Source organism: Pristiophorus japonicus, chromosome 19 (genome assembly GCF_044704955.1).
Source record: "Pristiophorus japonicus isolate sPriJap1 chromosome 19, sPriJap1.hap1, whole genome shotgun sequence".
Taxonomy (NCBI): Eukaryota; Metazoa; Chordata; class Chondrichthyes; family Pristiophoridae; genus Pristiophorus; species Pristiophorus japonicus.
The window spans coordinates 35,541,497-35,555,765 of NC_091995.1; the positions used below are offsets into that span (position 1 = coordinate 35,541,497).

The 14,269-nt window shown below is 48.7% G+C and overlaps 1 protein-coding gene across 5 annotated transcripts in view; it reads right to left on the minus strand.

The window, feature by feature from the left end:
• LOC139229830 (ral guanine nucleotide dissociation stimulator-like) overlaps window positions 1-14,269 on the minus strand; it is a 200,760-nt gene that overhangs the window by 60,730 nt on the left and 125,761 nt on the right. For all 5 annotated transcript variants that reach the window (XM_070861429.1, XM_070861427.1, XM_070861426.1 and 2 more), the window contains exon 3: window positions 12,114-12,307. In XM_070861429.1, coding sequence (XP_070717530.1) covers window positions 12,114-12,307 — 194 coding nt within the window. The remainder of the gene's footprint in view (window positions 1-12,113; window positions 12,308-14,269) is intronic.

Here is a 14,269-nt window from a genome sequence, read left to right on the forward strand (position 1 = left end):
GTTAGGGTTAGGGTTAGGGTTAGGGTTGGAGTTGGAGTTGGAGTTGGAGTTGGAGTTGGAGTTGGGGTTGGAGTTGGGGTTGGAGTTGGGGTTGGAGTTGGAGTTGGAGTTGGGGTTGGGGTTAGGGTTAGGGTTGGAGTTGGAGTTGGAGTTGGAGTTGGAGTTGGAGTTGGAGTTAGGGTTAGGGTTAGGGTTAGGGTTAGAGTTAGGGTTAGAGTTAGGGTTAGAGTTAGGGTTAGAGTTCGGGTTGGAGTTAGGGTTGGAGTTAGGGTTGGAGTTAGGGTTGGAGTTAGGGTTGGAGTTAGTGTTAGAATTAATGTTAGAGTTGGAGTTAGGGTTAGGGTTAGGGTTAGAGTTAGGGTTAGAGTTAGGGTTAGAGTTAGGGTTAGAGTTAGGGTTGGAGTTAGGGTTGGAGTTAGGGTTGGAGTTAGGGTTGGAGTTAGTGTTAGAATTAACGTTAGAGTTGGAGTTAGGGTTAGGGTTAGAGTTCGAGTTATGTTTCGGGTTAGGGTTCGAGTTCGGGTTAGGTTTTAGGGTTAGGATTAGGGTTAGGATTGTGGTTTGGGTTCGGGTTAGGATTCGGGTTTGGGTTGAGGGATAGAGTTAGAGTTAGGATTGGAGTTAGGGTTAGGGTTTGGGTTAGAATTCGTGTTAGAGTTAGTGTTAGAATTAGGGTTAGAGTTGGAGTTAGGGTTAGGGTTAGAGTTAGAGTTAAGGTTCGGGTTAGGGTTCGGGATAGGATTAGAGTTAGGGTTAGGGTTAGGGTCAGTGTCAGGATTGAGGCATCGAGTAAGTGTTCGGGTTTGATTTAAGGTTAGGGTTAGGGTCAGGTTGAGGGTTAGGATTAGGGTCAGGTTGAGGGTTAGGATTAGGATTAGGGTCAGAGTTGAGGGATAGATTTAAGGTTAGGTTTAGAGTTAGGGTTAGGTTTCAGGTAAGGGTAGAGGGATAGAGTTGAAGTTAGAGTTAGTGTTGAGGGATAGAGTTAGATTTAGAGTTGGGGTTCGAGTTAAGGTTGAGGGATAGAGTTAGATTTAAAATCAGGGTTTGGGTTGCGGGATAGAGTTAGAGTTACGGTTGGAGTTAGGGTTAGTGTTAGTGTTCAGGTTAGGGTTGAGGGATAGAGTTAGAGTTATGGTTAGGGTTAGGGTTGAGGGATAATAGTGGATGTTTCACAGCTGGACCAGGCTTCCAGGACCAGTGGTGGAGGCCATGCGAGTGCATGTGAGATGTTGAAATGAGGGGGGTGGTGTATTGCTGGCCAACAGTTCGGGCTTGTAATCTGGATGGATGAGATCAACTGGACTGAAAGAGCTTCTTCATCCAAACCCATCTTATGATCCCGTGGGTCTGTCACTACATTCCCCAAAATTTGTCAAAGCAGTACAAACAAAGAGAGACATTTGTCTCAGCAAGCGGGAGCAGCTGAACATTTAAAAAAACCACAGGCTCTCTTGGCCAAGTCTTGCAAAACTTCATTCATTAAGATTATCAGGAAAATGCCCAAGGCATGATATCTTGACAAACTGGTCTTGAGAATTCAAGGATGCCAGTCAATCTTTGTAGTATTTAGGTCATAAATATAATGTCATAGAGAATCATCGAATAATACAGCACAGAAGGAGGCCATTGGGCCCATCGAGTCTACGCTGGCTCTTTCGAAGAGCAATGCTGTTAGTCCCACGCCCCCGCTCTTTCCCGATATCCCTGCAATATTTTTCTCCTTGAAGTATTTATCCTATTCCATTTTGAAAGCTACTATTGAATCTACCTCCACCTCCCTATCAGGCAGTGCATTCCAAATCCTAACCACTCGTTGCATTTACATAGAAACTTAGAAAATAGGTGCAGGAGTAGGCCATTTGGCTCTTCGAGCCTGCACCACCATTCAATAAGATCATGGCTGGTCATTCACTCAGTACCCCTTTCCTGCTTTCTCTCCATACCCCTTGATCCCATTAGCCGTAAGGGCCATATCCAACTCCCTCTTGAATATATCCAATGAACTGGCATCAACAACTCTCTGCAGTAGGGAATTCCACAGGTTAACAACTCTCTGAGTGAAGAAGTTTCTCCTCATCTCGGTCCTAAATGACCTACCCCTTATCCTAAGACTATGTCCCCTGGTTCCGGACTTCCCCAACATCGGGAACATTCTTCCCGCATCTAACCTGTCCAGTCTCGTCAGAATCCCATACGTTTCGATGAGATCCCCTCTCATCCTTCTAAACTCCATTGAATAAAGGCCCAGTTGATCCAGTCTCTCCTCATATGACAGTCCAGCCATCCCTGGAATCAGTCTGGTGAACCTTTGCTGCACTCCCTCAATAGCAAGAACGTCCTTCCTCAGATTAAGAGACCAAAACTGAATACAATATTCCAGGTGAGGCCTCACTAAGGCCTCACAACTGCAGTAAGACCTCCCTGCTCCTATACTTAAATCCCCTAGCTATGAAGGCCAACATACCATTTGCCTTCTTCACTGCCTGCTGTACCTTCATGCCCACTTTCAGTGACTGAATAACCATGACACCCAGGTTTCGTTGCACCTCCCCTTTTCCTAATCTGCCGCCATTCAGATAATATTCTGCCTTCATGTTTTTGCCCCCAAAGTGGATAACCTCACATTTATCCACATTATACTGCATTGGCCATGCATTTGCCCACTCACCTCACCTGTCCAAGTCACCCTGCAGCCTCTTAGCGTCCTCCTCACAGCTCACACCGTCACCCAGTTTAGTGTCATCCGCTAACTTGGAGATATTACACTCAATTCCTTCATCTAAATCGTTAATGTATATTGTAAAGAGCTGGGGTCCCAGCACTGAGCCCTGCGGCACTCCACTAGTCACTGCCTACCATTCTGAAAAGGACCAGTTTATCCCGACTCTCTGCTTCCTGTCTGCCAACCAGTTTTCTATCCATGTCAGTACATTACCCCCAATACCTTGCGCTTTGATTTTGCACACTAATCTCTTGTGTGGGACTTTGTCAAAAGCCTTTTGAAAGTCCAAATACACATCCACTGGTTCTCTCTTGTCCACTATACTTGTTACATCCTCAAAAAATTTGCAAGTGTTTCCTCAGTGTCGCCTATGGTTCTTTTGCCAATCACCTTAAATCTGTGCCATCTGGTTATCGAACCTTCAGCCACTGGAAAGAGTTTCTCTTCATTTAGTTGATCGAAATCCTTCATGGTATAAAAACACCTCTATTACATCTCCTCTGAGCCTTCTCTGCTCTCAGGCCAACAACCCCAGCTCCTCCATTATATCCACATAACTGTAATCCTTCATCCCTGGAACCATTCTTGTAAATCTCTTCTGCACCTTCTCGAAAGCCTTCAAATCCTTCCAGAAGAGTGGTGCCCAGAATAATCACCAAGAAATCCAATAGGGAATTCAGGAGAAACTTCTTTACCCAGAGCGTGGTTAGAGTGGGGAACTCGCTGTCACAGGGAGTAGTCGAGGCGAATAGCACTGATACATTTAACACCAACAATTTATACAGCGCCTTTAATGTAGTAAAACGTCGCAAGGTGCTTCACAGGAGCAGTATAAAACAAAATTAACACCGAAGCACATGAGGAGATATATGAGCAAAGCTTAATCTAAAAGGTAATTTTTAAGGAGCATCTTAAAGAAGGAAAGAGGCAGAGAGGCGGAGCGGTTTAGACAGGGAATTCCAGAGCTTGGGGCCCAGGCAACAGAAGGCACGGCCACCGATGGTTGAGCGATTATAATAAGTGATGCTCAAGAGGGCAGAATTAGAGGAGCGCAGACATCTCCGGGGGTTGTGGAGCTGGAGGAGATTACAGAGGTAGGGAGGGGCGAGACCATGGAGGGATTTGTAAACAAGGATGAGAATTTTAAAATCGATGCGTTGCTTAACCGGGAGCCAATGTAGGTCAGCGAGCACAGGGGGTGATGGGTGAGCGGGACTTGGTGCGAGTTAGGACACGGGCAGCCGAGTTTTGGATCACCTCTAGTTTACATAGGGTAGAATGTGGGAGGCCAGCCAGGAGTGCGTTGGAATAGTCAAGTCTCGAGGTAACAAAGGCATGGATGAGGGTTTCAGCAGCGGATGAGCTGAGACGGGGTGGAGATGGGCGATATTACGGAGGTGGAAATAGACGGTCTGAGTTATGCTGCGGATATGTGACCGGAAACGCATCTCAGGGTCAAATATGACACCAAGGTTGGGACAAGGTTGGGAAGCTAGATAAGTACACAGGAATAGAAGGATATGCTGATAGAGTTAGGTGAGGAGGTGGGAGGAGGCTCATGTGGAGCATACATGCAGGTATAGAATAATTGGCTCAAAAGGCCTGTTTCTGTGCTGTGGGCCTGATGTAACTCAACGTAACTGAGTGGCTCGCTAGGCCACTTCAGGGGACAGTTACGAGTCAATCACGTTGGTGTGGGTCTGGAGTCACGTGTAGGCCCAGACCAGGGAAGAACGGCAGACTTCCTTCCCAAATGGACACAAATGAAGCAGTTGGGTTTTCACGACAATCCCACAGCTTCACAGGCACTTTTCCAGATACCAGCTCTTCATTTCCAGGCTTTTCCAAACCGAATTCAAATTCTCAACTCACCTTGGTGGGATTTGAACTCATGTTCTCTCGATTATTAGTTCAGGTCACTGATAGACACCTAATAACACAACTAGTTGCATCACCACTGCACTGCTGTACCCTTTTTCATCGAATGTAAAAGCGAATCTCAGAACAAGATTTAGTCTGCAGTGTTAGAAAGAAATATTAAGTCCTTGCGATATTTGCGTTCCTGACGTTAACAATGTATTCATTTAACTTCAGAAATATAAGAACCATAAGAAATCAGAGCAGGAGTTGGCCATACGGTCCCTCAAGCCTGCTCCGCCATTCAATCAGATCATGGCTAATCTTCCACCTTAACTCTACTTTCCCGCCCGATCTCCATATCCCTTGGTGCCCCTAGACTAAAATCTATCGATCTCAGCCTTGAATATACTCAACGACTCAGCCTCCACAGCCCTCTGGGGCAAAGAACGCCAAAGACTCACATCCCTTTGAGTGAAGAAATTCCCCCTCATCTCAGTCTTACATGGCCGACCCATTATCCTGACTCTCCAGCCGGGGGGAAACAACCTCTCAGCATCTACCCTGTCAATCCCCCTCAGAATCTTATATGTTTCAATGAGATCTACTCTCATTCTTCTAAACTCCAGAGACTATAGGCCCAATCTACTCGATATCTCCTCAAAGGACAACTGACTCATACCGTGGATCAATCTAGTGAATCTTCAGCGTACCCCCTTCTAAGGCAAAGTATATCCCTCCTCAGATAAGGAGACCAAAACTGTGCACAGTAGTCTAGGCCGTGGAAATTCGGGTCATTTGCGCCTCCTGTTAGCGCCCCTTGGCGCTAATGGAGCACAAACGAATTTTTGCCCAGGTGCGGGGTTACTAATGCCTCCCGCTAAATTTGGCGGGAGTTTAACAGCGGCGGTAACCCGTAGCGCCCCGCTCTGCTGCGCTGGCGATGACGACATCAGCACCGTGCGCAGCGCCCTGTTAGCGCCTCGGACAATAAATTGGGTATGACCCCCTGAAGCTGCACCGAGCGATGACAGCGACAGCTTCAGGGGACGGGTAGCAGGCGGCCGGCCGCTCGTGGGGTGAAACTCAAAGGCGAGGTGTGCCGCTGTTATAAAAAAACTCCGCGATATTTTTGCGCGACCCGCGTTGCCGCTTTGATCAGCCCGGCCCTCTGCTTGAGTGCCGGTCTGTTGGCGTGCCCCCCCCCACACCCCCCAACTCCCCGGTGGTCCCGATAGGAGCCTTTTATTGCCGCAGAGTTTGCAGCTTGGGCCCTTCCCTTTAATTCCGGGAAGAGCCCCTCCTTCGTGGTAGTGCTACGCGGCCTAGTACCTAACGCCGCACCCCACTCCCGTCCCACCACCGCTCCAGAGAGGGAGAGCAACGCTTCCTTTCGTGCTTCTCGTCTTATCGGGGGGGCGGTAACCCCAGTTTTTCACGAGAGTCGAGCCTTCTGAGCCTGGCGCAAAGTCCCACGCCTCGCGAGTGTTAACTCCCCGAAACAGGCCGGCACCTAATTTATCCCTGTAGGTGTGTATATCTCTGGTATTGCGATAACATCACCCACATCAGTGCGACATTACTGCTACAGGTGCAGCGTTGGGAATCCGGATCCTTCGGGACCGAGGCAGTTCCGGATCCCAGGCTTTTCCGGACTTTCGATCGTCTATCTGACGTCACGAATCCGGAATGACCTGAGCCCAGATTCGGGTATTTCCGGATTTCGGAACATCTGAAAGGCAGGGGGTTGGGGTGGGGGGATCCTCGCCGAGGAGGAGGTGCTAGGGTGGGCCCCACCGAGGAGGAGGTGTTCGGGTGGGCCCCACCGAGGAGGAGGTGTTCGGGTGGGGCCCACCGAGGAGGAGGTGTTAAGGTGGGCCCCACCGAGGAGGAGGTATTCGGGTGGGTCCCACCGAGGAGGAGGTGTTCGGGTGGGCCCCACCGAGGAGGAGGTGTTAGGGTGAGGCCCCGCTGAGGTGGAGCTGTTAGGGTGGGGCCCACCGAGGAGGAGTTGTTAGGGTGGGGCCCACCGAGGAGGAGGTGTTAGGGTGGGGCCCAAGAGGAGGAGTTGTTCGGGCAGCCCCGCTGAGGAGGAGGTGTTAGGGGGGGCCCCACCAAGGAGGAGGTGTTAGGGTGGGCCCCACCGAGGAGGAGGTGTTCGAGCAGGCCCTGCCGAGGAGGAGGTGTTAGGGTGGGCCCCACCGAGGAGGAGGTGTTCGGGTGGGCCCCACCGAGGAGGAGGTGTTAGGGTGAGGTTCCGCTGAGGTGGAGCTGTTAGGGTGGGGCCCACTGAGGAGGAGTTGTTAGGGTGGGGCCCACCGAGGAGGAGGTGTTAGGGTGGGGCCCACCGAGGAGGAGTTGTTCGGGCAGCCCCGCTGAGGAGGAGGTGTTAGGGTGGGTCCCGCTGAGGAGGAGGTGTTCGAGCAGGCCCTGCCGAGGAGGAGGTGTTAGGGTGGGCCCCACCGAGGAGGAGGTGTTAGGGTGGGTCCCGCCGAGGAGGAGGTGTTAGGGTGGGTCCCGCCGAGGGGGAGGTGTTAGGGTGGGTCCCGCCGAGGAGGAGGTGTTAGGGTGGGTCCCGCCGAGGAGGAGGTGTTAGGGTGGGGCCCGCCGAGGAGGAGGTGTTAGGGTGGGTCCTGCCGAGGAGGAGGTGTTAGGGTGGGTCCCGCCGAGGAGGAGGTGTTCGGGCAGTTTTGGTCACCTTACTTAAGGAAGGATATACTAGCTTTGGAGTGGGTACAGAGACGATTCACTTGGCTGATTCCGGAGATGAGGGGATTACCTTATGATGATAGATTGAGTAGACTGGGTCTTTACTCGGAGTTCAGAAGGATGAGGGGTGATCTTATAGAAACATTTAAAATAATGAAAGGGATAGACAAGATAGAGGCGGAGAGGTTGTTTCCACTGGTCGGGGAGACTAGAACTAGGGGGTACAGCCTCAAAATACGGGGGAGCCAATTTAAAACCAAGTTGAGAAGGAATTTCTTCTCCCAGAGGGTTGTGAATCTGTGGAATTCTCTGCCCAAGGAAGCAGTTGAGGCTAGCTCATTGAATGTATTCAAGTCACAGATAGATAGATTTTTAACCAATAAGGGAATTAAGGGTTACGGGGAGCGGGCGGGTAAGTGGAGCTGAGTCCACGGCCAGATCAGCCATGATCTTGTTGAATGGCGGAGCAGGCTCGAGGGGCTAGATGGCCTACTCCTGTTCCTAATTCTTATGTTCTTATGTTCCACCCTCTCAATTGGAGTTCAGGACTGGAACATCGGGTCCTTCATTGTAACATCTGTGAACCCTTGTGGAAGCAAGTCATCCTCGTTCGAGGACTGCCTCTGATGGTGATATTGTTCAAAAATATGTCTATCTCAGCCTTAAATATATTCAATGACCCAGCCTCTACAGCACTCTGGGGTAGAGAATTCCAAAGATTCATGACCCTCTGAGAGAAGAAATTCCTCCTCATCTCTGTGTTAAATGGGAGGCCCCTTATTCTGAAACTATGCCCCCTAGTTCTAGATTTCCCCACGAGGGGAAACATCTACCCTGTCGAGCCCCCTCAGAATCTTTTTTGTTTCGATAAGATCACCTCTCATTCTCCTAAACTCCAATGAGTAGAGACCCAACCTGCTCAACCTTGCTTCATCAGACAACCCCCTCATCTCAGGAATCGACCAAGTGAACCTTCTATGAACTGCCTCCAATGCAAGTATATCCCTCCTTAAATAAAACATCACTGGTATTAATACAACATCACTTATATTGATGAAATATTATTGGTGCGAATGTGGCATCAACATACTGAATATAACGTTACTGCTCCGAATGAAATGCATTGATACTAATATGAATGTAACATCATTGATTTGTATGTGATGTTATTGGTACTGAACTATTAATGTACTTTCACCAGTATGGATGGAATGTCACTAGCATGAATGTAATGATGCTGGTGTTTGACGCAACAACAACTTGTATTTATATAGCGCCTTTAACGTAGTGAAACGTTCCAAGGTGCTTCACAGGAGTATTATGAGATTGAAAAAATTTAACACCGAGCCGCATAAGTAGAAAATAATGCAGGTGACCAAAAGCTTGGACAAAGAGGTATGTTTTAAGGAGCATCTTGAAGGAGGAAAGAGAGGTAGAGAGGCGGAGAGGTTTAGGCAGAGAGTTCCAGAGCTTGGGGCCCAGGCAACAGAAGGCACAGTCACCGATGGTTGAGCAACTATAATCAGGGATGCTCAAGAGGGGCAGAATTAGAGGAGTGCAGACATCTTGGGGGGGGTTGTGAGGCTGGAGGAGATGACAGAAATTGGGCTCAATTTTCCCCAAAGCTTTCTTTTGGCATACTTGAAGAGTTACGCCCGATTTTTTGGGGCCCAAGTACGGCAAGAAAAAATGTTCTAAGTTTCCCCATTGGATTTCTTAATTTTGGCACGGCCTAACCCGAGTTTTGGGGGTGGAGCCTTGGTCTGCACCAAAAAAGATCGGGCTGCCGTGGTAACCAGGGACACAATGCGCGCTGAGGCTGCAAAGTGAAGCATACAGCCAGCTCCCAACGCATTAAAAGAATTGAGAAAAACATAGCAGCAACTTACCTCCAACCCTACCCAAAGGGCTTGCCGGTCTGGTCCCAGTCTCCCGGTCTCTCGGTCTCTCTCCTCTCTCTCTTGTATGTGTGTGTGAACCGGGGACCGAGAATGGGACTGGACTGGACGAATGGGAACCTAGAATGGGACCGGACAGCCTTTGGGCGGGGTTGGAGGTAAGTTGCTGCTATGTGTTTTCCAATTCTTTCAGTGTGTGTCCGGGCACCTGTTGCGTCGATTTCCTTAACTCTCGGGAAGGTTTCTTTTCTGGAGAGGTCACATACGCTGGCCGAAGCAGAACTGGAGTAACTCGCAGTTGGCCAAACTTCCATAAATGACCAAAATTGGCGCGGGTACTGGTTACACCCCCTTTGGCTGAAACTGACTGAAAAAAAAATCGCAACTAAGTTACACTAGTGGAAATTGATTGGAGAAACTGCTTTTTCACCTTCGGCCAAAAAGAGCAGCCTGCTCCAAAAAAAAACGGTGCAAATCACTGGGGAAAATTGAGCTCAGAGGGAGGGGGCGAGGCCATGGAGGGATTTGAAAATAAGGATCAGAATTTTGAAATCGAGGCCTTGCTTAATCGGAAGCCAATGTAGGTCAGCGAGCACAGGGGTGATGGGTGAGCGGGACCTGGAGCGAGTTAGGACACGGGCAGCCGAGTTTTGGATCACCTCTAGTTTACGTAGGGTAGAATGTGGGAGGCCAGCCAGGAGTGCGTTGGAATAGTCAAGTCTAGAGGTAACAAAGGCATGGATGAGGGCTTCAGCAGCGGATGAGCTGAGGCAGGGGCGGAGATGGGTGATGTTACGGAGGTGGAAATAGGCAGTTTTAGTTACAGGGCAGATATGTGGTACGTAACATCAGTAATGGTCATTTAACATTAGTGATAAATATTATACATCAATCACAGAGACATAACAATAATGGAGTCATGTTACTGAATATGTTCAAAAAGATCAGTGATATATGAATTGTAATTATGCTTGGCAAAAGGACCAGAGGGGAATTATTTTTACACAGCGAGTTGTTATGATTGAGAATGCACTGCATGAAAGGGTAGTGGAAGCAGATTCAATAGTAACATTTGACAGGGAATTGGATGTGTACTTGTATAGGAAACATGTGCAGGGCTATGGGGAAGAGCAGGGGAGTGGGACTGATTGGTTAGCTCTTTCAAAAGGGCAGCACAGGCACGATGGGCCGAATGGCCTCCTTCTTTGCTGTATGTGGTTGTGGGTTCAAGTCCCATTCCAGAGGACCTCAGCACAATAATCCAGCCTGACACTTCAGCGCAGTGCTGAGGGAGCGCTGCACTGTCGGAGGTGTCGCGTTTCAGATGAGACATTAAACCGAGGCCCCGTCTGCTCTCTCAGGTGGATTTAAAAGATCCCATGGCACTATTTCCGAAGAAGAGCAGGGGAGTTATCCCCGGTGTCTTGGGGCCAATATTTATCCCTCAATCGGCATCACAAAAACAGATTATCTGGTCATTATCACATTGCTGTTTGTGGGAGCTTGCTGTGTGCAAATTGGCTGCCGCATTTCCCACATTATAACAGTGACCTGCACTCCAAAAAGTACTTCATTGGCTGTAAAGCGCTTTGGGACATCCTGAGGTTGTGAAAGGCGCTATATAAATGTAAGTCTTTTATTTAAATTGAATTACATTACATGGGATTATACGGCATAGAAACAGGCCATTCCACCCATCCAGTCCATGCCGGCGTTTATGCTCCACTCGAGCCTCCTCCTGTCTTTCCTCATCTAAATCTATCAGCATAACCCTCTATTCCCCTCTCCCTCATATGCTTGTCTAGCCTCGCCTTAAATACATCGATACTATTCGCTTCAACCACTCCCTGTGGCAGCGAGTTCCACATTTTCACCACTCTTTGGGTAAAGAAGTTTCTTTTGAATTCCCTATTGGATTTCTTGGTGACTATCTTATATTGATGGCCTCTAGTTATGCTCTTCCCCACAAGTGGAAACATTCTCTCTGTATCCACTCTATCAAAACCTTTCATCATTTTAAAGACCTCTATTAGGTCACCCCTCAGCCTTCTTTTTTCAAAGAGAAAAGAGACCCAGCCTGTTCATCCTTTCCTGATGTGTCTACCCCTCGCATTTCTGTATCATCTTTGTAAGTCTTCTCTGTACCCTCTCCAGTGCCTCTATATCCTTTTTATAATATGGTGACCAGAACTGTGCGCAGTACTCCCAGTGCGGTCTAAACATGGTATGATACTGATTTAGAATAACTTCCCGACTTTTCAGTTCTATCCATCTAGAAATAAACCCGAGTGCGTGGTTTGCTTGTTTTACGGCCTTGCTACCTGTGTCGCAACTGTTAGTGGTTTGTGTATCTGTATTCCCTTTGTTCCTCTATCCCACCCAGACTCGCTTCCTCCGAGTAAAAGAAAGAAAGACTTGCATTTATACAGTGCCTTTCATGACCACCGGACATCTCAAAGCGCTTTACAGAGAATGAAGTACTTTTGGAGTGTAGTCACTGTTGTATTGTGGGACCCGTAGCAGCCATTTGCGCACAGCAAGCTCCCACAAACAGCAATGTGATAATGACCAGATAAATGCTTGTTGATTGGGGGATAAATATTGGCCAGGACACCGTGAATAACTCCCCTGCACTTCCTCAAAATAGTGCCATGGGTTCTTTTACGTCCAGGTGAGAGAGCAAACAGGGCCTCAGTTTAATGCCTTATCCAAAAGATGGCACCTCTGACAGTGCAGCGCTCCCTCAGCATTGCACTGGAGCGTAGGCCTGGATTTATGTGCTCAAGTCTCTGGAGCAGGACTTGAACCCACAACCTTCTGACTCAGAGGTGAGTGTGCTGCCCACTGAGCCACAGATGACACTGCAAGTGACCTCCCTATTCCCAACGTGAAAATTCCTTTCTGATTCTATGATATTTGCAAACCTGCCAAGTAGAAGTTGCAGAACCTCCTGGGTGGTGGTGAAGGTTCGATACGTGGCGAGGAATGCTGAGACGTAGGCGGGATCGCTGCAGTCAAAGGCCTCGAGCAGGTGCTGCACAATCTTCTCGAGCGTCCCCACCTTGATCGACCGGATTCTAACCGTCTCACTCGTGGTGCCGACCAAATCGTTTTCCACCTGGAGGGCACGAACCACAAAGGTGAAAGGTTAATCAGGAGCGATGTGAGCAGACTGGGTTGGTGGTGGGGTCCGAAGGGCGACATTCGTGAAACATAGAAACATAGAAAATAGGTGCAGGAGTAGGCCATTCGGCCCTTCGAGCCTGCATCGCCATTCAATGAGTTCATGGCTGAACATGCAACTTCAGTACCCCATTCCTGCTTTCTCGCCATACTCCTTGATCCCCCTACTAGTAAGGACGACATCTAACTCCTTTTTGAATATATTCAGTGAATTGGCCTCAACAACATTCTGTGGTAGAGAATTCCACAGGTTCACCACGCTCTGGGTGAAGAAGTTTATCCTCATCTTGGTCCTAAATGGCTTACCCCTTATCCTTCGACTGTGACCCCTGGTTCTGGACTTCCCCAACATTGGGAACATTCTTCCTGCATCTAACCTGTCTAAACCCGTCAGAATTTTAAACGTTTCGATGAGATCTCCTCTCATTCTTCTGAACTCCAGTGAATACAAGCCCAGTTGATCCAGTCTTTCTTGATATGTCAGTTCCGCCACCCCGGTGAAGTAACGTTGAGGCCCTTTTTCGGGGGGTGGGGGGTGCGGAGGTGGGGAATCAGGGAACCAACACCTTGCCTGTGCATGAGGGAATAGTAGCATAGTGATTATATTACTGGACTAGTAATCCAAAGACCTGAACTAATAATCTACAGACATGAGTTCAACTCCCAACATGGCAGCTGGGGAATTTAAATACATTTAATTAAATAAATCTAGAATTAAAAAGCTAGTATCAGTAATGGCGACCATCAAACTAGTGGATTGTTGTAAAAACCCATCTGGTTCACAAAAGTCCTTTTGGAAAGGCAATCTGCCACTCTTACCCAGTCTGGCCTATAAAAGACTTGGATTTATATAACGCCTTTCATGACCACCGGACATCTCAAAGTGCGTTACAACCAAGTACTTTTGGTGTAGCCACTGTTGTAATGTAGGCAACATTACAACAGTCACCATATGTTACTCCAGACCCACAGCAACGTGGTTGACTCTTAACTGCCCTCTGAAATGGCCCAGCAAGCCACTCAGTTTCGCCACACTGCTACGACAAAGGCAGCACTGTGGAAGTACCTTCACCACACGGACTGCAGCGGTTCAAGAAGGCGGCTCACCACCACTTCCTCAAGGGCAGTTAGGGGTGGGCAATAAATGCCGGCCATGTCAGCGACGCCCACATCCCAGGAACGAATGATAAAAAAATCATGCGGGTGTACTGCCCAACCACGATTGTGAAATTGCCGTTTACCTAAGTTCATCACAACGGTAACCCTGCGTGACGATTCCTCTCTGAACAGGTCCCGGTGACTGATGCAAACCGGCAAAGGCCTGGAACCACAGGTAGCCAGTCGTGTCTGTGCTGTGGAGAGGCCTCAGAAAGGGATGGGGCAGAATGTACTTCACAACGGAGGCGGAGGGGGCAATCAATATTTCTCCGAGGAAGGATAAACCCGGCTTAGAGTGGATGCAACAAAGCTTCACTCGACTGATCCCTGGGATGAGAGGCTTTTCCTATGAGGAGAGATTGAATGCAATGGGCCCATATTCTCTGGAGTCAAGACGAATGAGAGGGAACCTCATTGAAACGCAACTAATTCCTAGAGGGCTTGACCGGGTAGATGCTGAGAGACTGTATACCCTGGCTGAAGAGTCGAGAACTAGGGGTCGGTCTCAGAATAAGGGGTCGGCCATTTAGGGCTGAGACGAGGAGGAATTTCTTCACTCAGAGGGTGGTGAATCTTTGGAATTCTCTGCCCCAGAGGGCTGTGGAGGCTGGGTCTTTGAGTATATCCAAGGCTGCGATCGATAGATTTTTGGACTCTAGAGGAATCAAGGGATATGGGGATCGGCGGGAAAGTGGAGTTGAGGTCGATGATCAGCCGTGATCTTATTAAATGGCGGAGC